This window comes from Pleurodeles waltl, chromosome 11 (genome assembly GCF_031143425.1).
Source record: "Pleurodeles waltl isolate 20211129_DDA chromosome 11, aPleWal1.hap1.20221129, whole genome shotgun sequence".
Taxonomy (NCBI): Eukaryota; Metazoa; Chordata; class Amphibia; order Caudata; family Salamandridae; genus Pleurodeles; species Pleurodeles waltl.
The window spans coordinates 884,662,297-884,688,347 of NC_090450.1; the positions used below are offsets into that span (position 1 = coordinate 884,662,297).

General features: G+C 42.5%; 1 protein-coding gene across 2 annotated transcripts in view; it reads left to right on the plus strand.

The window, feature by feature from the left end:
• SART3 (spliceosome associated factor 3, U4/U6 recycling protein) overlaps positions 1-26,051 on the plus strand; it is a 485,355-nt gene that overhangs the window by 319,489 nt on the left and 139,815 nt on the right. The window contains exon 16 of one of the 2 annotated variants that reach the window (XM_069214788.1): positions 22,210-22,670. In XM_069214788.1, coding sequence (XP_069070889.1) covers positions 22,210-22,670 — 461 coding nt within the window. Of the gene's footprint in view, positions 1-22,206; positions 22,671-26,051 lie in introns of both variants that reach the window. The other variant, XM_069214787.1, reaches the window with a different exon arrangement.

Genomic DNA, 26,051 nt, shown 5'->3' on the forward strand with positions numbered 1-26,051 from the left:
AGGAGAGATGCTGACCCTCCTGCCCCAGGGCCGATTAGGCACCCGGCCAGGCTGGAAATTTAGTATTCAGAAAGGTGTTTCCACCCCGTAGGCCAGTTCCACCGCTAAAGGCAGCTGCCTGATTGTGGACACCACATTTACAAATATGCCATCTTGGTTTTGGCAGAAGTAAGAATCTGGGACAGGATTATGCCCACTTCTCACAGGAAGGCTGCTCAATTACACTACCCCCTAAAAAAAGCACCTTGGGATTGCTAGAGCAAGCCCCTGTCCACTAGTAAAGGAACCACTGGACTCTGCACAATATATCTCATTTTGAAATATCATATAAAGTGCCAGCTTTTTACACTGTGCTACTAATAGTTTGCAAACATATCTATTCCCTAGCAGGACTAAAGCCCATTCTACCTGTGGTAACACTTCTACAGTGCTTTTTTGAGGAACATACCCATTTCAGAAATAGGTAATGCTGCCACTTATACTTGTTGTTATATTCACAAGTCACTGTTGTCTTATTTCAGACTACAGGGCTAGTGTCTAGGGAGGACAGGCATTGCTGAGGAGTTTTTGGGGTATGGCATTATTTTTTCACGTTAAACCTCTACTTTTTTTTAATGGGATTAGCTTGTTATTTCTGTTCACTACTTATGACTGTTGACAAGGATTCCTTGGAGGAGAAGGAAAGGTTACTTACCTCTAATAAATAATGTTTCTCCAGGAGAACCCTCATCAAAGTCATAAGCACCTCCCCAGACAAAAGAAATAAAACGCTTGTATGTGTTATACCCACAATCCTCTTAATTGGTACAGTTGTAGCAGTGATAATTTGCACCAGAAAGAAATCATCCTTCATCTTTCAATTGCGGTGTGTTTACTGTGAAACTATACACTACTGTATAACCGGTCATGCACAAGCAAGAGGCAACAGAGGGCCAGACTATTTTAAAGAATCTTTTTGTAACTGTTTACTCTTCATTGTCTACAGTGTGGACCGATAAACACTGCTTTGTAATCAATGCAAAGTATGTCAGGCTTGCTTCTTCCTCTGCAGGCCCCTCCCTATTTCTGTCAGACCTGTTACCTCCCCTAAAGCACTCAGTGAAAGCACTGATGATAATCTTCCTCTAGAACCGGTATTCTGGCTCTGATTATGGTATGGTTGAGGATGGTGTCTTTGTGGTTTGGAATAGGTAGATGCTGGGGTCTTTATTGGTATTCGACTGATCCTCCCCAGTCTACACAGGCCCACCAAATACAGATATAGCCATTCAGGAGGGGAGAGTGCATCGAGGAGGAGTAGGGTGTCTGAAATCCTTATTAGCGAATGAAATGAAAATAGGACTGTTATCCAACGCACATGGCACATTTATTGCTGTGAAGCATCAATCTATATAAAGTGCAGTCAGTACACTTAGCTTACAGGAATGCGTATTGCTTTAGCATGTTTTTGCAGTGGACAGCATACATGAAGCGATCACTAACCTCCTTTACTTTTAGCCATTTCTTGCAAAAGAAAGAATGGAGTTTCCCATAAAAAACTTAAAGGCCACTTGTTATGCATCATCCTGCCTTTACAAAAGAATTTTGGGATGGATGTATGACTCCTGTTTGGGGTCGCATGTGGCCCGATTCACAGAATCTGGCTATTTGGGAACACAATATGGCATTTTGGTATGCATTAATCCCCAATTGGGATTCAGTAACTTGTTACTGAATTCCAAATACAAACTGATTTTATATTTGGGTGGGGCATGTTCAGGATGTCCCCTCTAAATACTGATTCGGAATGGAATGTATGAATGTTTTGTGATGAGGTGGCAGAACATTTGCACTTTAACACCAACTCTGAGTTGGAGGTAACCCACTCGCAAATGGGAACAGGTCCCCTGGGGACCCCTCCCCTTTGAGAATGTTTTAAAAAATGTTTTAAGAGTAAGCCTATTCTTCAAAAATGAGATTTTACATTTTTTATTTTTAAACCCACCCTGTCTTTCTTTAAGGAAAATTGATCGCATTTAAATAATCAGATAGCTTTATTCAAAAACGGACCACATTTAAATAATAAGATAGCTTTATTTAAAAACAGTCTCCGACATGGTGGTCTGCTGATCCCAGCAGGCCACCATCCCTGTGATGGCAGCAAACCGTAGTGGGTCACAAATTGCAACCTACCACATTAATATTCATGAATTAGGTCTATTTGGGACCCACTACGAATGGCTGTTTAGGGAAAGAGGCCAAATAACTCCTTTCTTCATTAATAATAGCGATTTGCAAACAAATCAGTTCCTATTCTTCATACATCTAGCCCCTTGTTTGTTATGATGACAATTTTTTGGGAAGGGATCAAGGAAAGCCTCATGATGTCAACGCAAGACACACAGTGGCCAACTGTGTGGAGCCATCTTCAGATTTTATTTTCTTGATATTGTGTAATGTGTGCAGTTAGGTGTAAATATGTCAGAATATTGGATATAATGTATATACAGAAGGGATGTGTGATTCCGATCGCCCGACGCCCGGAACATATTGGTTGGGATCGAGGGCAACACGTTTTCATGTTTATTTTGTCTTTGCGACAAGTAGGCCCAACCCCCTGCGGCACAGACCCTTTGGCTGCTAGTTTATAGAAACGGTAATTGTCTGCAGTTGAGGCAATATGTGTGTCCATGTATTAATGCTGTTCGATCTTGTATTCATGGTTCATTAATGAAAAGCCTTCATTATTAGTATGAGTGCTGTAAATATACATTTTAAGGTCACACTACACTACTGGCATTGGTTCCAGTAAAAAAAAAAAAAAAGTGGACACACGTTTGAAAAGGTTAACAATATGAGGCTAAGTATAATGCTCCCAGAGTGCTCGCTGATGAGTTGCAAATGTGTGCAGAAGCTTGTAAGCAATTGTGATGATTATTTGCTTTCAAAATTAAATGTTCAGAAAAAAAATGCAAGTAGAAAAAAAATAGTTTCGCTACTATGACATTTTAGGTGCTATTTCTTTGAAGCGTCATTTGGTAAAATGTGTTGATGCATGCTAGTATTTTCCAACAATATTCTTAATGGAAAATCGCTGCAACCATTTTCAGCAAGATTATGGAAAGCATGAAAATTAACAAGCACTGGCAAAGCCAACCGATCTGACATTTTTTGTGAGTCTTTTGGGTTTGTCAATGCGTGTCTTGTTATGACATGGCTTTTGTAACACTTTATTGTTGCGGGATCTGCCAGGTCCTCACATATTTGTAACAAACACTGGCAAAAAGAAAAAAACATTTTTGGTCTCAAAAAGCACACATTACCACCAGTGCTGTAACAAAGGCCCAGGGGACCCCCTCAGCACATCACCTGCCCTGAGTGAGTCTGGAGGGGGGGAGGACTCCATGTTCTTTGCAGGGGGCCCCCCCTCCATTTTCATTACGCCACTGATTGCCACAGAAGTTCTGTGCACCGAACAGAACAACTTGGTGTGCCAGTATGCTCTTGTGGAAGAGCAGAATGCGATCACTTGCAGTAAAGCCAGCCTATAGAGAGAGAAATAGAAGTTATTGAAAACAAAATGTCTTTGTCAACGCCAGACCTAATTAGGGACCTGATTCTTAAAGAAAGTCACAAAAGTGCACCATAGAATATGTCTTTGAATTAGTGGCTTTCATGAATTCACAAGAACTTACAGAAGTAAACCAGGAAATCATACTCCTAGATAATGTTTGTGAACTGTACTTTTGCACAGGCAAATTGCACTGTAGGTTTGCTCATGTGATAATCTATTGAGCGTTTACAAGCTCCCTTTCCCTCCCACCCACTTTTTTCCCAACCCAGGAAGAACTTCTACTTCAGCCATTGTCAGGAGTAAATTTCCAACCTTTCTCATTAGGGGAAAAGATTAGAGAAGAGCTGGTGAAAATCCTTAAAACATGCAAGTTAATAGGTTTGCAGACTCAAAGGCATTCCAACCCTGGAACTATTGCTTACTGCTTCCTCCAGGCCCAGTATGTAGAACTGCGGAAAGCTGGCAAAATAAGGAAATTGCTATATTAGGGATTGAAAATGCAAGTATTCAAGCCCTACTATAGTAGTATTTCTGGCCTAATCAGAGAGGCTACTATCAGAGCTCTTACATATTGAGATTGCTGCCATAATTTGTCGCCGCACTACATGGAGCCAAAGGGACAAGTAGATTTAAGAAGCAACCTGTTCCATGGACAAGTAGATATTGTTTTAAATTCCACACCCCTGTATAGGCAGGGTGCAAAGTGTGTGATAACTTTTTGCCTGTGATTGGTTAAAATGCTAGGTTGGAGGTCTGCAAAGCACAGCAAATGTCTGACCCTGCATTTGCACTTCCAAACGGAAACTATGTATTTTTAAAAGCAGTCTTGTCCTTTACAGGGACACGTTTGTTTAAAAAAAAAAAAAAAAGGTTTTGTGTTTGGGAAGTCATCCTGGGGTGCCCGAGTGCTACCAAGGCTGCCTGCCACAATTTCCAGCTCTAGATTAGCTAATTGATCAGTGGGTTGTGTTTCATACCTTTTCAAATTGGAAACTGCAGGATATGCCCATTTTAGACCTCCTACTTTTGGCAAGTCAGGAGTCACAAAACCCCGCTTATGGTTTTGGTACGTTAAAAAAAAAAAAAAAGTCGTTTACAGTCACAAAGCCCTGTTTTCATCCAAATCACAGGATTTCCCCACCGCATAAGAGCTTTGTACATGAGGTCCATAGTGTTACAGTGCCCCTTCACCTGAGATGTGGGGTGGTCTTGTGAATCTGGCAAAGCCTCCATCCATTTGCCAAACTAATGTTTCAAGCATGTATCATCTTCCACTTGCTTCATGAACTTCTGTTCCGTCACCAACATTTTTACAATAGGGAGAAACGCATCTCTCCAACTGTAAACAATGCATATGCAAAGGCAACACTTGTGCATGTTTTATTTTTTAATTAAATGAGTGTAGCATTGGGGAAAAAAAAAAGTTACTTAGTGAAAATAGATTTTAAAAAAATTGAGCTGCCTCGCTGATCAAACCATGCCTGTTTTTCCCTTGCAACTGAGAAATAATAACAGTAGACTGTTCAGATAGGGTCAAAATCCTATTTACAGACAAAACTGAACAGTCACTTTAAAGCAGCAAGGATGCATTGCCATATCCCAGCGTGCATTTAACTTCATGCCTTAAAGTAGCAGTTAATTCATCCGTTCGTGGAGTTTCTTTTGCTTATGTGATACAAATTCTAGACAATTGGCTGCAACAATCTCCAGTTTATTTCTGTGCAAAAAAGATCACGTGGAGGAATTTTACTGTTCATTTGACATCTTTATTTTGTGTTTTAATTCTTAAGGCTAAACGGTGGCCAAGAAAATGCCAAGCGTCCCAGATGGAATTTGAAACAGTCCAGAATTCTGTAGATTCCATAGTGCAGAAAAAGAAAGTGGCACTTTAGAGCTAGCTGACAATACTCCACATGTTCTACAGCAGCAATGTTTGCCCCTTGATACTTCTCGACATCAGACGTTGACAGTGTCTTCCATGGCATCTTCCTTAGGACATTTAATGAAAGAACAGGGTTTGAAAGAAATGCCAGAAATGTAAGTCTTCTCTTAAAACAGAGCTATTTGAGTAAAACTTAATGATTCTTCTTCCATCCGAATTCCATTAAACTGCAGAGGGTTCCATAAAGGTACAAGTGTTGTTAATTGCCTACATTAAGCCCATGGGTCAGTTCATGAAAAACCTGAATGCAAACTTTGTACCATATGCAATATGCAGATCACACACAAGTGTAGATTTAAATCCTAACATGCTGCCCTCATAAATATTAGCAAACACTTGCTGAATGACACCTAAACAGAATTCCTCTTTTTCTCACCTGACAAGGAATCCAGGCTCAGCTACATATGGCTTATCATAGCATCCCATTTTCAATACCAATACCTTAAATGATACTATCTCTTTAGGCTTACTCTCAACCTCAGTCTGAATTCTCATGTAAAATGTATCCAAAAATGCTTTTAACCAACTAAGACTTATCAAGTACACACAGCCATTTGTGGTGGCCTAACAACTACGGCCTGGTTTGCTCACGTATTGCCCACAGTGGTCTTTTAACACACCTCTCCTAATCTTTAGAGCTGTTGTACGCACAGCAATCCCTAACAAGTAAATTTAACAATTTTTTCCCTCTGTTTACCTCAATTAAAAATCTACCTTGGGAAGCAAGTTCACTTTCGAAACAGCATGTCTCGTATACAAGGCCATGCACTTCAGCTCAAATCACAATAAAAATACCTCAGGTTCACCAGGCCCCATAAGTAAAGGAAATCTCTGTATAATTGTACCCCCATTTCAAGAAACAAAACATTACACCTTAACCTTTACTGGGATCTCTACTAAAATATGGAACTCCCTACCTTCAAAGAGAAGGTTAGCACCATTGTTGCCCCATTTCAGTTGATTGCTGAAAGCTCATCACCTTTTGATCAGTCACTATTGCATGAAGGTCTTTGATAGCACTTGTGACCACCAAATGGAAAACCTTAAAGTAAGTATTCTTAATTTGAAAGGGAGTGTATTTGTATGCATATCACGTATCACCACAGGTTCTGAACCTGTCCTCTTGTAGAATTCTGAAATTACCACCATCCTAGAAGAATCTATTGTCGTTAAAATTTAGACTAATTTACTTCTTGAAGGGAATTTGTTCCTATATACATATGAACTCAGCCTATCACCCCACAGTTCCAGTTGGTGTATTTGCTCAAATGCTCTACATTTGTCTTCCTGCATAGTTTATGCCTGTTTTTAGGTTGAGCCTACGAGACAGTGCAATCTGTATGGTTGCAAAAGACTTATTGTCGGCTTATTAAGAACATACAGGAACTTACAACCCATCCATGCCTCCTGGTTTTAATTTCAGTCATATATTTTTGCTTTCTATTGGATGACTTTCCTTGTTTCCACCTGAAAGACTCTGCAAGCCCGTCCCTGAGAAATGCAAAGACAAGAAGTTGAGAAAACGTCCGACATCTTTGGTATTCACGACACCATGTTGAACACAGAACATGAGCAGGATATCAAGGAGGCTTCCGCTGCTGAAGAGGAGGTGGTTTCCATTCAAGACTCAGACTCAGAGGCCAAAATGACTATCAAAATGCAGGAAATCTCTCCAGGTCAACAAACTGTGAGTAAACAACCCCCTGCTCTGCCCAAAAGACTCTTTAGTTTGGAAGCAAAGGTGATTAATCTGCCACTGCCTTCTGGCCATGGCAGGCATCAAAAGACTTTTTGGGATACCCTGCCCTCCGGCTCGGCACTGAAACCTAACCCGAAGATAACTGCTTCCATCCCGATCCGAAGGCCATCGGCTCCCGGGCCGAAACCTTCTACATCCCACTCGGCATCCACTCTTTTCGGCATCGAAAAGAGTGCCTCCTTCTGCACAGACAACTTTGGCACCAAAAATTAAAAGTGCTTTGGCACTGGAAAAACTTGAACCCAAAGTTTGAGCCTAAAACATTAACAGAGCCAATTCTTAAAAAAATGAAACAGTCACAGCTTCAACATCAATAGAACCAATTCTTGGAAAAAAAGATGCAGTCACAGCTTCATATCCAGCCACAAATGGGGTGAGTCCTGGTTAAAACTGCTGGTTCCGCTCCCTCCAAGCGAAAGCTCACTTTTGAGGAGGCCTTAGAACTACCTATGCCTCCAATTAAACACAGGACAATGGACAAGGACTTGTAAGAGGTTCAACCACCCCGCCTACATCTCCTCTACCAGCCACTCCACCACCGCTGCAGAATCCTTCTCGACAGCATGTCAGAGTGACCCTTTAGATATTTAACCGGAAGGCTCACCGCATTCCTTCCAGAGTAGTCAAGACACGGGGATGACAAAGTACTATTTCAGGTCGACATAGATCTTTGGTCTCAGTAGGACGTAGACACATACACTGATACAGATTTAGAGGCTTGCCCAGCTAGACCTTCACTACCTGATGACAATCAATGAGATGGCAAAATCCATGGGATTGCTCTAATTTCCTGCTTCTTGTGGTGCTTTTCATAGGCCACAATAGAAGCTAGCCTCTAAATCTTCTTCAGGTAAAACATCTTCTTCATATAGTAAGGATCAGCCACACATACTCACACAAGTGTTTACATGGGTTCATATAGGTGAAACAACTACAGGGGTAGAGGTAAAACACCCTCCCCTCAATCCTCTACCACTATCTCTAAACAGTGACGTACTCCAGCTACCCTCTGATTATCAAACACCTGTAGGAGGGCGCCTGCAGTTATTTGTCCAAAATTGGCAACAAATTACAGCAGATCAGTGGGCGTTGAATATTATTCAACATGGTTTCTGTCTGGAGCTCAGTTCCACACCTCCAAACATCCCACCTAATTTTCACTAATTTTCACAGGATCTCATCACTCTCCTCAAACCAGAAATACACTCTTTACTAGCAAAAGGGGCAATAGAACCAGTTCCTCAAGGAACCGGAGTGTATTCCCTTTACTTTTGAAATACCCAAGAAAGATAAGACCCATCCTAGATCTCAGACCTCTAAACCATTCCATTTTATCAGAACATTTTCATGTGGTCACACTACAAGATGTGCTCCCCTTGCTGCAACAGGGCGACTTTTTTATCAGCTCGAGATCTAAAAGACAACTATTTCCATATTCCCATACACCCAGCACACCACAAGTATCTCAGATTTGTCATAGGACAACACTACAAGAGCAAGGTGCTCCCATTCGGAGTCACCACAGCACCAGGAGTGTTTACAAAATGGCTAGCGGTGGTAGCAGCTCACCTGCGCAGATGAAAATTCATGTGTACCCATCCCTAGACGACTGGCTCATCAAAGCCAGCTCTCTCAGACAATGTTTCAGCCTCATTCAAGCCACAATAGACTTCACCAATTGGGGTTCACAACCAATTTTCAAAAGTTGCATCTCATCCTACTTCAGGTACAGCCGTACCTTGGTGCCATAATCATTACACAGCTAGGCATAGCTTGCCCAAATACAGCAAGAATACAGAACTTTCCAAACACAGCTTTCTTCACTTTTGCCCTAATCAACAAGTCGCAGTGAAATCAACCATGAGACTTGTGGGAATGATGTGGCTTCTTGCATTGCAATAGTGCTACATTCACGCCTTTACATGCGCCAGTTGCAGGAATGTCTATCACGCCAATGGTCTCAAGCACAGGGTCATTTACAGGATCTAGTGCTGGTAGACGACTGCACCTTTCGCTCTCTGCAGTGGTGGAACAGAAATAGCCTCTTCATAAAGCGGCCATTTTTGGACCCTGTTTCACAAGTCATTCTGACAGCGATGCTTCCCAGACTGGATACGGGGCTCACTCCCAAGACCTAACAATATAGGGTCTTTGGTATCATAATCATAGACTCTTGCACATCAACTTTCTAGAGTTGCTAGCTGTTTGTCTAGTACTTAAGGCCGTTGTGATGCATCTCATCTTCAAAGTAGTCCTCATCTGCACAGACAACATGACAGCCATGTTTTATCTGCAGAAACAGGGGGAGATACACTCACTATAGTTGTCTCGCCTTGCACAGACAATTTGGCACTGAGCTGTTTGCCACAACATTTACCTGTTAGAGGAACACCTCCCAGGGTCACACATCAATTTTGCCAACCCCATCAGCAGGATGCGACAAGTCCACGAGTGGGAACTCAACCCCAGAGTCCCCCAACCCTACTTCCAAAAGTGGGAATTTCCAGACAGGGATCTATCCGCAACAAAGGAAAATGCAAAATGCCCAAACTTCGCCTCCAGGTTCCCACACACTCAATCCAAGGACAGTGCTCTGTGGATGAACTTGTCAGGGATATTGGCCTATGCGGTTCTACCTCTCCTCCTTCCGTATGTGGTTCGGAAGCTCAGGCAAACGTCTTTCACACTGATCCTATTGGCACCCACATGGGCAAGACAACCATCGTTCACCACTTTACTGGCCCTATCAGTAGTGATTCACGAGAAGTTTCCCTTAGACCCGGACCTTCTAACTTGGAACCAAGGTCTCATCAGACACCCAATTCCCAATCAGTTGAATCCTGCAGTTTGGCTCCTGACGTAATAGAATTTGTGTATTTAAATCTACTTCAAGATTGTATGGACATTCCTTAGGAAGCACATAGACCAACCACTAGAACATGTTATGCAACAAAGTGGAGACAGTTGGTTCACTATTGCATTTCTAAAAACTGGGATCCTTTCCAAGTGTCAGTACAAAATATCATTTTGTATCTTCTCTATTTACAAAAAGCAAACGTGGCATATACCTCTATATGTCACATTTAGCCGCCATGGCTGCTTATCTTCAAAAAAGACTACATTCTTCTCTTTTCAAAATCCCTGTCATAAAGACTTTTATCGAGTACCTTCTTGGAATCGTAATATAGTACTCACTAGACTTATGGGACTGCTTTTTGAACTACTATGTTAATGCCCTCTGCAATTTCTTTCTTGGAAAGTAACCTTCTTAATTGCAATCACTTCCTTGAAACATGTAAATGAGCTCCAGGCATTCACATTACAAGAACTGTTTTTTCTCACAACCTAAATCAAAGAGTGCTTATGTCCTATATTGATAAAACTAAAAACATTCAGAAAGAGAAAACAACTGTTGGTTTTTCTCAACCCCATAAAGGTAGCCTATTAATAAATTCAGCATAGCAAGATGGATTAAATGCATCCAAACTTGTTATGCAAAAGCTAAGATGCCGCTACCTATTACCCCTAGAGCACATTCAACATGTAAGAAGGGTGCATCTATGGCGATTCTAGGGAACATACCTGTAAGACAGCTACGTGGTCAACACCTCACACTTTCACTAAACACTGTTGTGTGGATGCTTTAGCACGCCAACAAGCCAACGTAGGTCAGGCAGTATTGCGTACTCTTTTTCAAAGCTGTAACACTCATAGGTTAGTCACTGCTTTTTGGGAGGCACTGCTTTACAGTCTATGCACAGCATGTGTATCCACAGCCACACATGCCATCAAATGTAAAATGTTACTTACCCAGTAAGCATCTGTTTGTGGCATGTAGTGCTGTAAATTCACATGCGCCTCACCGGATACCTGTGGCTGTTAGTCTTTTGATATACATTCTCATACATGGTTATTTCACTTGCTTATCATGCATGGTTATTTCACTTGCATATCTTTATGCTACACTCCATTCATCACCGCCTGCAGGGAAAACAATCTGAAGATGGAGTCGAAGACCATGCACATTGCCAGCAAGAGGAGGAGTTACTCTGCCTCATGACATTTTCCATTTATGGTTTGTTCGCTAGATCTAAAGTTTCTTTTTTGTTCTTATCTCATGATATGTTAGCTCTTTTTTTTCCTTCAACGTCTAGAAGTATATGCTTAACTGACTTGTGTCCTCATGATTGTTGGCTCTTCTCAGTGGGGGTGGTCTCTACCATGAAAGGAGGGGGAAATTCTGTTTTCTGGGCTTCTTAATTTTTTTCTGTGCATCTTTGCTGCTCCAGAAGGTGGCTAATGCAGCAAATGTCCCCAGGCAGGAAGGAATAGGAGAGAGGCATTTCCTTACATATGTCCATTACTCCCCTTCTCACCCTGATATTGTCCAATGTTTCAACACTAAATATCTTCTTTAAGGCTGGTAAGGCCTTAGCATTGAGAGATTCCATAGTAAGTTGCCACCTGCAGTGATTTCTCGGGAATGCCACCATTTTGTGAGTCTTCTTCTTGAGCTGCTTCAGATGTCGACAGCATTTCCCCCCACAGATACATTTCATCCTCAGAAGGCATTTGTGACAGCAATTGTATGTACAGCCCTGCCAAGTTTACCAGGTCCATGTGTGATGTGCTGCGCAAGTCCAGGTTTTATTTTTTAATTCTGGGACTTGTAGTTTTATTTATTCCATTATGAAACAGCACTGCAAGTCTCAGAATTCAAAGGAAAAACCTGAACTGGTGCAGCATATCACACATGGACATGGGAAACTTGGCAGCAATGTATGCTCAGAAAACCACTCCTCACACTTGTAATCCAGATTGATGTTGTCATTTGCAGTACCTTGTACAAAGTATTGTGCATGCAGGGCCTGACGTTTGGCCATGCTCTGTGCGCTATCCCTTAACTACAGTAACACTATAGAAGACATTTAGTTGCAGGGCATGGCCTTTTGTAAGTTGCAGGAAGGCAAGTGGGAGTTTGTCAATAGGAGAACAGAACTTTGCATTTTGATATATTTTCCCGTAGGTCTCTTTCACTACAAATGTTTCATACAGGTGCTCATACATCCTTATTAGTTTTACTTCCATTCCTCAGGGCTCAGAAGGTATTGAGCCTTATGTTCTAATGTTCATGAATATTAATGAAGATCCCATGATGGAGCAAAAAAGGTTACTTACCTTAACAGCAGTTCTCCTTCTTGAGAGTCTTGATTAAATTTAAACACAACACACTCAGTTTCCTTGTAGAGCCATCAGAATATAGGCAGGACTTAACGGACTTTCTGCATCATTCACTTGCCCTATTGGCTCTTGGTTGTCTTAATGTGACAGTGTAGTTTTATGTATGTATGATATTGCATGTATATGGGAACAGTTTCTTTTTATTGGTTTCGTTTTTTAAAAGAAAGAAAATTAAATTTTTGACCCAATTTGAATTTCTAACACTTAATTAGATTTATAGCATTATTTTTTAAAGATTAAAAATTGGAAATTGTAGGAGAGTGGATTATGTGGTGTGGTTGTGAGATATCTTTAAAGTCTATTTGGATTGTTTATCAAAAACCCTAAGCTCAGTGTTGGGCAGCTGCGGCAGAGTGCAGTTAAGGAAACAAAGGAACAAGTGTAAAGCTTTTAGAAGTAGTAAAACACTTATAAGTAAGAGATGCAACACAATGAAAACACCAATTTATTTAAATAGTGTATTTTTGTCTTAAATTAGACACCAACACATGTAAAATCTAACGAGGGGAATCAGAGATATAGATTTTAAGTAATGTAAGTAAAATACGTCAACTGTAATCTATTGGATGCAGTAAATCATTGCAAGCAGCTAGTGGCCATTGGGCTAAAACGTCGGTCAGAATCCTCTTGAACTAGCCACAGTGGGCATAGTTCCATTCACACGGAACACACAGGTCCTGGGAGACAGTTTACCTATCCTAATCAGCCGCCTTAGTGCCCTCAGTGTACTTTTCTCTTTTAAAGTGGTCCAGCCAAGAAGTGGTCCCGACATTAGGGATGAAGGATACTGAGGGTGCTGAGATACTGAAGATGCCTGAGGAATTTAAAAGAGATGCCGTGAGTTTTCCTGGGATAATGGGGGGATCCACAAACTTTTAAGGGGTGGTCTCCGTCCTCAGCACTCAATGTCCATATTGCAGCACGGGAGTCTAGTGCAGGTCCAGTTGCCTCTGGTCTCTTGGTTACTGCAGGTTCGGTGGTTGCTTACATGTATGCATATCCTTTTCTTTGGGGCACGATAGTCAACTTTGACTTCTGCTGTCCTTCCCACAGGCTTGGGGACACATCAGGAAGGTCTGGACTTGTCAAGCAATATGCACTTCATTGTCCAGTGGGTGGGCAAGTGTTTCGGGCAGCTGGGCTTTTGACGGGTACAGGTTCCTTTAGCTTTTGGTGGATCTGAAGCTTAATAGGAGGCTTGCCACCTAGCATTTGTAGTCACTTCTTCTGTCCTTGCACGAGTGGAGCTCTTTTCCATGAGTAGGCACAGCAGGCACAGTCCTCTTTGCAGGTCCTTTGGGTGCAGCAGGTGCAGCCCAGTCTTTGGTGCAGCCTTTTTTTGCTTTGTCCAGGTAGCAGAAACACAGCCGTTCTTTTGTCTTCTTGTAGTTCAGTAGTTATATGAGGATTGACAGTCTGAGGTGCCACGTTTAAACCATCTTCTCATTTGTGGGAGAGAAGGACTTGCTTGCCAATGGGACAATAGTTCCCACAAGACAACCCTTACCACTTTACATCACTTCCTGAGGGGTTGACTACCAAAGAATCGCAGGATACCACGCTCTACCCAAACTAAGAAGATGCAAACCTTCTTCCACTGTTAGTAGCCCTGTGAAGCTGGTCCTTCTAGGGCCAAAGCCCAGCAGTCATCCTGCTGGAGGAGGTCACATCTCCTTCCTTCAGCAGTTTTTTGTTTCCTGTTTCTAGGAGCACTTAACACTTCCTAGCAGGGATCAGCATGTTCTCGAGTGACAACTGCTGCAGATAAACAGTAAAGGCTACCAAAGATTTGGGCAACAATTCTATAGTCACCTTTCTATTATAAGTTACCTTAAATCCAATCTTAGAAATTAGTCCGATTTAACATATTGATTAATTTGATATCTTAGAGGAATGTCTTTGTTGGTCCCAAATGGAAGTTAGCACTTAGCTACTTAGCCTACTGTGGCTAGTAGGCTCCGTGTTAGTCAGTGGCACCACTGGCCTTGTTGCAGTGAAAACAGCCGTTTTGTATTTTTACTGCATACCTTTTTTATATTAAGCACCCTGTCTGGTGGGCTACCAAGGCCTTCTCTAGGGGTGGCTTATTAATACTATAGCTTCAAGAGGGTTTATTTTGTCATGTCAAGTTGGCAGGTTTAAAGATGCCGGAGTAGGATGCAGTGGTATGCATACAGTCACGTTTTCCCTAGTGCCTACAGTGGCGGCACAATTAAGAGTTGCAGCCCAATAGTGACATTTAACCGATCAGACCTGAGTACTACTTGTACTATATATTAGGAGCTTTTAAGCAGGTTAAATGAGTCAGTGCAGTATTGGCCAGGTGTACACATACTTTGGGATTCAGAGCACATGCACTGGGGCCTGGACAGCAGTGACAAGTGCATTACAGAGACTACAAACCAGCTGCCTCAGTCCCAAATGTGTGCGTGAGGGGGGTGGCTAGAAAAAATCCTTTCCTACAGAAATGGACATTGTTTATGATTGGAGAGCTTTGAGACCCTGTAAGTATTCTGACTCAATTTAATTGAAATTCTCATAAAATACAAAATACAAATAAATTACTGGACAGAGGTGCATTGGTTACTACTGGCAACTGCTTTTTGTGTGAAAGAATTAAAAGCAAGGATGAACTTCCTACTACACAAGGTGATAATGCCAGTTTCATTAAAGTATCCCAGGGCGGAGACAGGGTACCAATGATTTAAGAAAGCAGGAGTAAAACTGGAAGAAACATGTTCTTTGTCCAGCACTTATAAGCCTTGTAGCTTTATGTGTTGTTAAATTCTCTATTTCTGTTTTGCAACAAATGCTGCAGTTAGTTGTCATATGTGACAAAAGATTAATTTTGCTTCATGATTTGAATCTTGTGAGGTGTTCTTTTGGAACCTCTTTGTTCGATGGCATCTGTCGCTGTAGATACGCATGTTCTGCAATAGCTCGCCATCTGGTGTTGGGCCGGAGTGTTACAAGTTGTTTTTCTTCGAAGAAGTCTTTCGAGTCACGGGACCGAGTGACTCCTCCTTTTGTCTCCATTGCGCATGGGCGTCGACTCCATCTTTGATTGTTTTTTTTCCGCCATCGGGTTCGGATGTGTTCCTGTCGCTCCGAGTTTCGGAACGGAAAATTAGCTAATTTCGGAAGATTTTCGTCGGTATTGTTGCGTTCGGGATCGGCGTACTTAGATTCCACACCGCATCGAAGATCGAAGAGCTCCGTTGCCCTTCGGGGTAGTTTTTTCGATCCTCCGTCGGGGCCTGGTCGGCCCGACCGCGTGCTGAAGAACGCCGATGGAACGGACCCCGTTCCGTTTCTGCCCCAAATGCCACAATAAAGACCCCTACACAGACCAACACTTGGTCTGCAACCTGTGCCTGTCACCTGAGCACAGCGAAGACACCTGCGAGGCCTGTCGTGCGTTCCGGTCCCGAAAAACACTCCGAGACCGTCGAGCCAGAAGACTTCAAATGGCGTCCGCACCGACAGCCCAACGGGAGTTCGAGGAACAGGAAGAAGAAGGTACCTTCTCGATCCAAGACTCAGACTCCGAAGGATTCGACGACACACAAACCGTGAGTAAGACGTCGAAAACCACACAAAGAAACATTTACAAGGCCCAGGGGACGCCACTGCCACCAGGCCATGGCTCGACCCATAAATTCGGTGACCGACCGTCGGCACCGAAAAAGGCCCAAACAGTGCCGAGATCGTCCGACTCCGGTCGCGACACCGGCACGCAGCCTTCTCGGGACCGAGAAAGTGCTGGAGACAAGCCTCGACACCGAGATGCCGGTGTGGACACGGCTCGACGCCGAGACAGCGGCACCGAAACAGATCGACGCCGAGAGGTTTCGGCCCCGAAAAGGAAAAAAGTCACCTCGGAGCCGAAAAAACACGCAGACAAAGTTTCGATGCCGAAACAAACTGCAAGCGACCCAGCTTCAGGCTCTTATACAGAAGAGCACTCGCTAACCTCCCAAATGCAAAAGCATAGGTTTGAGGAAGAGCTACAAGCAACTGATGTGGACCATACGCAAAAGCGTATCTTCATTCAGCAGGGGACAGGAAAAATAAGCACCCTTCCCCCCATTAGGAGAAAGAGAAGGTTGGAGTTCCAGACAGAACAAGCACCACAACCAAAAGTGGTGAAAAGAGTTACACCACCACCCTCTCCTCCGCCCGTGATTACCGTTTCACCAGCACAAACTCCATCACACTCCCCAGCTCACACCACCATGAGCCAGGGTGACCAAGATCAGGACGCATGGGACCTATACGACGCCCCAGTGTCAGATAACAGCCCGGAGGCATACCCTACAAAGCCATCTCCACCAGAAGACAGCACCGCGTACTCTCAGGTGGTGGCTAGAGCGGCACAATTTCACAACGTAAGCCTCCACTCAGAACAGGTCGAGGATGATTTCTTGTTCAACACACTCTCCTCCACCCACAGCTCATACCAAAGCCTGCCTATGCTCCCTGGTATGCTCCGGCACGCAAAAGACATATTTAAGGAGCCGGTCAAAAGTAGGGCAATCACACCAAGGGTGGAAAAAAAGTACAAGCCGCCTCCTACGGACCCGGTTTTCATCACTACACAGCTGCCACCAGACTCTGTTGTTGTAGGAGCAGCTAGGAAAAGGGCCAACTCTCACACATCTGGAGATGCACCACCCCCAGATAAAGAAAGCCGCAAGTTCGATGCAGCTGGTAAAAGAGTCGCAGCACAAGCTGCAAACCAGTGGCGCATCGCGAACTCCCAGGCACTACTTGCGCGCTATGACAGAGCCCACTGGGACGAGATGCAACATCTCATTGAACATCTGCCCAAGGACTTCCAAAATAGGGCAAAACAAGTGGTTGAGGAGGGACAGACCATCTCCAACAACCAGATACGTTCCTCCATGGACGCTGCAGATACAGCTGCACGGACAATTAATACATCTGTAACTATCAGAAGGCATGCATGGCTCCGAACGTCTGGATTTAAACCAGAGATTCAACAAGCAGTTCTCAATATGCCTTTTAATGAAAAAGAACTGTTCGGTCCACAAGTGGACACAGCGATTGAGAAACTCAAAAAAGATACGGACACTGCCAAAGCCATGGGCGCACTCTACTCCCCGCAGAGCAGAGGGAATTACAGCACATTCCGTAAAACGCCCTTTCGAGGGGGGTTTCGGGGTCAAAGCACACAAGCCAGCACCTCACAAGCAACACCGTCCACTTACCAGGGACAGTATAGAGGAGGTTTTCGGGGACAATATAGAGGAGGCCAATTCCCTAGAAATAGAGGGAGATTTCAAAGCCCCAAAACCCCTACTACTAAACAATGACTCACAGGTCACTCACCCCCTCCACACAACACCAGTGGGGGGAAGAATAGGTCATTATTACAAAGCATGGGAGGAAATCACTACAGACACTTGGGTTCTAGCAATTATCCAACATGGTTATTGCATAGAATTTCTACAATTCCCTCCAAACATACCACCAAAAGCACAAAATTTAACAACACACCATTCCAATCTCCTGGAGATAGAAGTGCAGGCACTATTGCAAAAGAATGCAATCGAATTAGTGCCAAACACACAAATAAACACAGGAGTTTACTCACTGTACTTTCTGATACCAAAGAAGGACAAAACGCTGAGACCAATCCTAGACCTCAGAGTAGTGAACACTTTCATCAAATCAGACCACTTCCACATGGTCACACTACAAGAAGTATTGCCATTGCTAAAACTACACGACTACATGGCAACTTTAGACCTCAAGGATGCTTATTTCCATATACCAATACACCCATCGCACAGGAAATACCTAAGGTTTGTATTCAAAGGAATACATTACCAATTCAAGGTACTGCCTTTCGGATTAACAACCGCACCAAGAGTCTTTACCAAATGTCTAGCGGTAGTCGCTGCACACATAAGAAGGCAGCAAATACATGTGTTCCCATATTTGGACGACTGGCTAATCAAGGCCCATTCGTTCATACAGTGCTCCAATCACACAAATCAGATCATACAAACCCTCTTCAAACTCGGGTTCACCGTCAACTTTACAAAATCCAACATTCTGCCGCGCAAGGTACAACAATACCTAGGAGCCATAATAGACACATCAAAGGGAGTAGCCACTCCAAGTCCACAAAGAATTCTAAATTTCAACACCATCATACAACGCATGTATCCAACACAAAAGATACAGGCAAAGATGGTATTACAACTCCTAGGCATGATGTCATCATGCATAGCCATTGTCCCAAACGCAAGACTGCACATGAGGCCCTTACAACAATGCCTAGCATCACAGTGGTCTCAAGCACAGGGTCACCTTCTAGATCTGGTGTTAATAGACCGCCAAACTTACCTCTCGCTTCTGTGGTGGAACAACATAAATTTAAACAAGGGGCGGCCTTTCCAAGACCCAGTGCCACAATACGTAATAACAACAGATGCTTCCATGACAGGGTGGGGAGCACACCTCGATCAACACAGCATACAAGGACAATGGAACGTACATCAAACAAAACTGCATATCAATCACCTAGAACTTCTAGCAGTTTTTCAAGCACTAAAAGCTTTCCAACCAATAATAGTTCACAAATACATTCTCGTCAAAACAGACAACATGACAACAATGTATTATCTAAACAAGCAGGGAGGGACGCACTCCACGCAGTTAAGCCTGCTAGCACAGAAAATTTGGCATTGGGCAATTCACAACCAAATTCGCCTAATTGCACAGTTTATACCAGGGATCCAAAATCAACTCGCAGACAATCTCTCTCGAGATCACCAACAGGTCCACGAATGGTAAATTCACCCCCAAATTCTGAACACTTATTTCAAACTCTGGGGAACACCTCAGATAGACTTGTTTGCGACAAGGGAGAACGCAAAATGCCAAAACTTCGCATCCAGATACCCACACAAACAATCCCAAGGCAATGCCCTATGGATGAACTGGTCAGGGATATTTGCTTACGCTTTTCCTCCTCTCCCTCTCCTTCCTTACCTGGTAAACAAACTCAGTCAAAGCAAACTCAAACTCATATTAATAGCACCAACTTGGGCAAGGCAACCCTGGTACACAACGCTGCTAGACCTATCAGTGGTACCCTGCATCAAATTGCCCAACAGGCCAGATCTGTTGACACAGCACAACCAAAAGATCAGACACCCAGATCCAGCATCGCTGAATCTAGCAATCTGGCTCCTGAAATCCTAGAATTCGGGCACTTACAACTTACCCAAGAATGTATGGAAGTCATAAAACAAGCCAGAAGGCCATCCACCAGGCACTGCTATGCAAGTAAATGGAAGAGGTTTGTTTGCTACTGCCATATTAATCAAATACAACCATTACACACAACTCCAGAACATGTAGTGGGTTACTTGCTTCACTTACAAAAATCTAACCTAGCTTTCTCTTCCATCAAGATTCACCTTGCAGCAATATCTGCATACCTGCAGACTACCTATTCAACTTCCCTATATAAGATACCAGTCATTAAAGCATTCATGGAGGGCCTTAGGAGAATTATACCACCAAGAACACCACCTGTTCCTTCATGGAACCTAAATGTTGTCCTAACTAGACTTATGGGTCCACCTTTTGAACCCATGCACTCCTGCGAAATACAGTTCCTAACCTGGAAGGTGGCATTTCTCATCGCCATTACTTCCCTAAGAAGAGTAAGCGAGATTCAGGCGTTTACAATACAGGAACCTTTTATACAACTACACAAAAATAAAGTCGTCCTAAGGACCAATCCTAAATTTTTGCCAAAGGTTATTTCACCGTTCCATCTAAATCAAACAGTGGAACTTCCAGTGTTCTTTCCACAGCCAGATACCGTAGCTGAAAGGGCACTACATACATTAGATGTCAAAAGAGCATTGATGTATTACATTGACAGAACAAAAAACATCAGAAAGACTAAACAACTCTTTATTGCCTTTCAAAAACCTCACGCAGGAAACCCAATTTCAAAACAAGGTATAGCCAGATGGATAGTTAAATGCATCCAAATCTGCTACCTTAAAGCTAAACGACAGCTGCCCATTACACCAACGGCACACTCAACCAGAAAGAAAGGTGCTACCATGGCCTTTCTAGGAAACATCCCAATGCAAGAAATATGTAAGGCAGCCACATGGTCTACGCCTCACACATTCACCAAGCACTACTGTGTAGACGTGTTAGCCGCACAACAAGCCACAGTAGGTCAAGCCGTATTAAGGACATTATTTCAGACTACTTCCACTCCTACAGGCTGATCCACCGCTTTTGGGAAGATAACTGCTTACTAGTCTATGCAGAACATGCGTATCTACAGCGACAGATGCCATCGAACTGAAAATGTCACTTACCCAGTGTACATCTGTTCGTGGCATCAGTCGCAGTAGATTCGCATGTGCCCACCCGCCTCCCCGGGAGCCTGTAGCAGTTTGGAAGTTACCTTCAATTATTTATATATGTATCATCTCAACCTTAAATAGGTGCATACTTAGTCACTCCATTGCATGGGCGCTATTACTACAATTCAACTCCTACCTCACCCTCTGCGGGGAAAAACAATCGAAGATGGAGTCGACGCCCATGCGCAATGGAGACAAAAGGAGGAGTCACTCGGTCCCGTGACTCGAAAGACTTCTTCGAAGAAAAACAACTTGTAACACTCCGGCCCAACACCAGATGGCGAGCTATTGCAGAACATGCGAATCTACTGCGACTGATGCCACGAACAGATGTACACTGGGTAAGTGACATTTTCATTCTCCTATGTGCAACTCAGCTGACAGCTTAGTAATACTTTTTTTGTTTATATCATTTTGTTTCAGAACAGTATTTAAAACAGCTGTTGTCGACAACTGTTGAGTCCAAATAAGATTTTAAATCTGTGTCCTTAATCTTCCCGTTTGTTTTGATCTTGTTACACTAGTAGAGTTTTATGTTTGAAATGCTAATGCCAGAGAAGCAAATAGTAGTATTATGTAAATTACACTTTTTCTAAACAGCAAAGTACTACCCATGCCCCTTCATGAAAATAATTAAGCTATGCTGGAGCTATTTAATTACATTTTTTGAATACTTTACAGACTTTTTTTGCACATTTACATATTTGTTTGGAAAAAGAGAAAAACACTGTAATCACCGTTTGAGAAACCGTCCCCAGTCCAATACTCAGAGCTGTGAACAATTAATTTACCATTGAATTAAGTATGGTTAAAGCACTGGAACAGTACCCTTTCAAGTGTCTGCCAAATCATTGCGTTGGAGAACCATTGGGAGTTCAGCCGACACCAGTAGCCAGAGGATTCACTACTATATTTTTTTAATGTTTCTGTTGTTGCTTACAACTGGAACAAAAATGGTAACACTAGAAACTGGGTTACTTTATATATTTATTGAAATCCACCAGCTTGTGAGTCATACCGGTGTACAGTTGTGTAGCAGTGCTTCTTTGCTGTTTGTCAAGCCTTCACTTAGCATCTTGTAAACAGTGCTAGTTCACATGTTTCTTCACGGAACACATTTCATTCCAAACAGTTTACCTCATTGCATGAATTTGTGTGTAGTAATTTTTCAGTGCACCAAATGGCGGATTCATGATTTTTAGCATTTCAAATATTTGAAGGGATTATAGGCATACAAATGTTGTTAACCACTTGCAACCTCTTTCTTTAAAAAAAAAAAAAGCAGTGGAAAAGCCAAAAAAGAAGCACAAAGGTGAAGGAGACAATGCAGTGGGGGAAGATGATGGAGAAGAAATGGAGGCTGAAATGGGACTTTTTGGACGGAATGAAACCAGAAAAGCTGAGACACCTATTAAACAGAAAGCCAAACTTGCAGTACAGGCAAAAGAGCAGCCCAAAGTTGTTCATGATTCAAACAAAGAAAATATTACTGTGTTTATCAGCAATCTGTCCTACAACATGAAAGACCCAGAGGACAAACTGAAGGCACTGTTTGAAGGTTGTGGGGAAGTCTCTGAAGTGCGTCTGGTGTACAGCAACAGTGGCAGCTTCCGTGGCTATGGCTATGTGGAATTCAAAGAGGAAAAGTGTGCAATGAATGCGCTACAGATGGACCGCAAAATGGTGGAAGGGAGACCCATGTTTGTTTCTCCTTGTGTTGACAAGACGAAGAATCCAGATTTTAAGGTATATTTCTTGTCCAAGTCATGTGGTGATGCTAAGTAAACTTTCATTTGTAATGTATTTATTCTTTAATTTTCTAAGTCTGAATACGCAAAGAGAAAATTTTTAAGACAAAATCAATTCAATGCAGCACCCAGAAGCTAGGTATAAATTAATTACAAATATACCTAAGCCCAGGTTTTGTTATAGGAACTGTAGTTTACTTAACAAGGCACTAGAGGCCATGTGTGCTAATGTATTTTGTGTCATAAAGTTTATAGGCGTAGCAACTAAAAAATACATTTTTATAAATGTGTCAAACACCTTTTGTAAGTCAGAAAAGACATTGTCTCTTGTAAAAGAGGTTTTGCAACCCTTTCGACATCGCAAATGGGAGTGGGTTGGAAAGGACCGTCACCCTTCTTTTTGCGAGTCGCAGTGGAATGTGTCAGTGGTTTATGTTCACAGCGGTGGTTTAAAACCATTGAACAGTTACTGATCGCTGATTTATGATTGTAATTTATTTGCAAAGAGGAAGTTGTCAACATTGGACACTTTCCCTTGTGGGAAGTGTGTTGAGTGACGTTTTTGAGTGCAGATAGTAGTTCAGGGGAGCACTGAATGCTTCCTCCATGTCAACATTTTTTAAAGCTACTTTAAACCTACAAGGGCTGCTTTAAAAAAAACATTTGACAGATCGGGATAACAGAAAACCAGGATAGTGGTGTCTTGTCCCTGGCAGTCCACCATCCATCAGTTCACAGCCATTGGCTGGGAGTGGGGGTTCGAAATGTGACCTGCCTCATTTATATTCATGGTTCGGAATTTGCATACATATTATAATGTGACTAACTAGGATATCAGTTACGTTATGAAATGAATGGCAGATCTCAAGCCAGTCGATTTGCACATCATGGTTAGCGAACTGTCCAATGTCATGAAAAGATGGATTTGCGTCTGCATGCAATGGATTGAGATGAGCCATTGTGGTACCTTTTTGTTTATGATTTGCTGGTATTGGAGAAGAAAGAACGTCTCCACACCAGAGCTAGTGCTATTATTCCAAACAAAGATTTCAGTCAGTTTCGTAGTGTTTCACAATATACTGTGTTGTAAGCCACCACCAGTTTCAGAGGGATCAAGATTGCTGGAGAATCATTGTTAGCGGCTGAGAGGTGATCCTCTACAAGGTTAGATTCAAACCCTGGGTCATGATTTTGCTTTAACATGGAAGATTGACTAAACTGGCTGTACAATGGGAGGGAATTCTTTGGTCATCTGTTTTTCTTCAGGATTGCTGTCACCAGCTTTAGAGCTTTAAGAGCTGAGCCTTGTTTAGGAGAAGCTTTAGATGTTCATTTAATTCTGGAAGTAGTGTAGAGATGTAGTCCTGGCATGTCTGAAGTTTTGATCGTCAGCTGCCTAAAAAAAGCAGTTACTGGTTCATTGGCATAGAAATGTCAAGAGTAACCCTAACGTGTCTTTGTGTGTGCGCTTGACTGTCAGAAATTATAGGGTATTCAAATTTGCGTTGATTGTATCTTGAATTGTTTCTATATTTTGTTCAGAATTGAAAACTGCTCAAGAATGATGTGGTGTTGTGCAGGATGTGCATTTGATGGCAGAGTTCCATACATTTCTGAAGTTTTGAGAATTATCTTACTTACTTGCAGCCCATATGATCAATACTTGTCAAGTAGAGAGCATTTTAGCCCTCAACACTGGTTAGTGGCTCTCTTTCATACACATATAGCACAATGTTTTGTTTCTGATACCACAGGATTTCTTCTAGTATGTCTAGGTCGTAAGCAGTTCCTCTTTGACTTTGCTAGGTCCAAGTTGCACAGTTCAATTTTGCACTTGGATCTGGTTTTCTTAGGCCTAGCTGTCACACAGAGGGAGCAGATGGTGGACAAATCCCTTTTGACTGTCTAGGGTCCTTTTCCGGCGTTCAGAGTGGAAAGGTGGAAACACCAAATTGCTCACGCTTGGCAAGATGAGGAGAGGATGAAAAGGAAGGTAGTGAAAAATACATTTTATATGCATAGTGTAAGTCTTACCATAATAATTTGTTTTTGAACAATTCAACTGCAAATGTTTATCTGGTGTTTCAGTAAAGGAATTGGGAGATGAATCAGTCTACCAGAGGCTATTCTGAGATTGTTAGATTAGCCCTGAAAATATCACTTAGCTAATATAAGAAGGAGATCAGCGAGGCAAAGGCTGTGTTTTACACTAATGCCATTCTGTCGGCATCTGATACCTCAAAAAAGATGTTTGAATCCTTTCAGAAATCACCTAATCCCCAGTGTTTGAATAATATGATCGTTCCTTCACAGAAATTATGTGATGATTTGCTATCTTTTTTGAGAGTAGGATAGCAAAAACTCTAGTGGAAATTGACCCGCCGGTGAATAAGGACTCTCTCTCTCTGAACTGGAGGGCTCTTCTTGGCTTGATGTCTCTAGTGATATGGACATGGGACAGCTTTCTGGAAAAGGGACTTGGCTGGATACTGGGTGTCCCCTAAAATAGATTTGTTTTTACTTGCTGGACAGATGTCAGGCAGTGGTGTTGCCCCTCTATTACTCAGCCTTTAAAGAATTGAAACAAGATGTCCATGAGGGTTCGGCCCGAGCCCTGTTCTATTTGATGTTTATATGCAAACTTCAATTTCTCTTATCGAAAGCCACAACATCACAGTTATCAACTATGTGGATGACACATAACTTATTATTTCTATGAATCAAGGGGGCAAGATCTCTTCCTTCCATACTTGTATGTATGCTGTCACAAACTGGATGGAGGCAAATGCTCTGAAATTGAATGGGGATAAAACAGAGTTTCTTTGTTGTGCCCCAACCAATGGACCTTCTGTGCTACCTCCGAATTTTTGACCTTTAACCACAAAGACTGAGATGAAGGCCTCTGATGCTGTGCTGAACTTACGAGTGGTGTTTGACTCCTATCTGTTATAGAAAACCATGTGTCCAAGACAGCAGGCATCTGTTTTTTCTTTGAGAAGCCTTAGAAAGATTCTTTTGGTTCTACCTATATATGCCAGAGCTTAAATTACCAGGAGTGTTATCCTAGGACGATTGGGCTATTGTAATGCCATCCTCGCAGGTGCAGCGGATTATTTGATTAATAGACTCCAAAGAGTTCAATCAGCGGCTGCTTAGCTGGCACAGAATTTACCTTGGAGGAGAGCCTCTGATATTAAAGCGCTGAAGGAGCTGCATAGGCTTCCTTTAGACAAAAGGATAGTTTTCAAAGTTGTGTGTGGTGTTTAAGGCACTTCATGGAAAGGGAACTGCTCCTATGCAAAAGAAATGTCAGCAATATATGCCTAACAGATCCTTGAGGTCGGCCTCTGCCAATTTGGTGTGCCAGCCCAGATTTCAA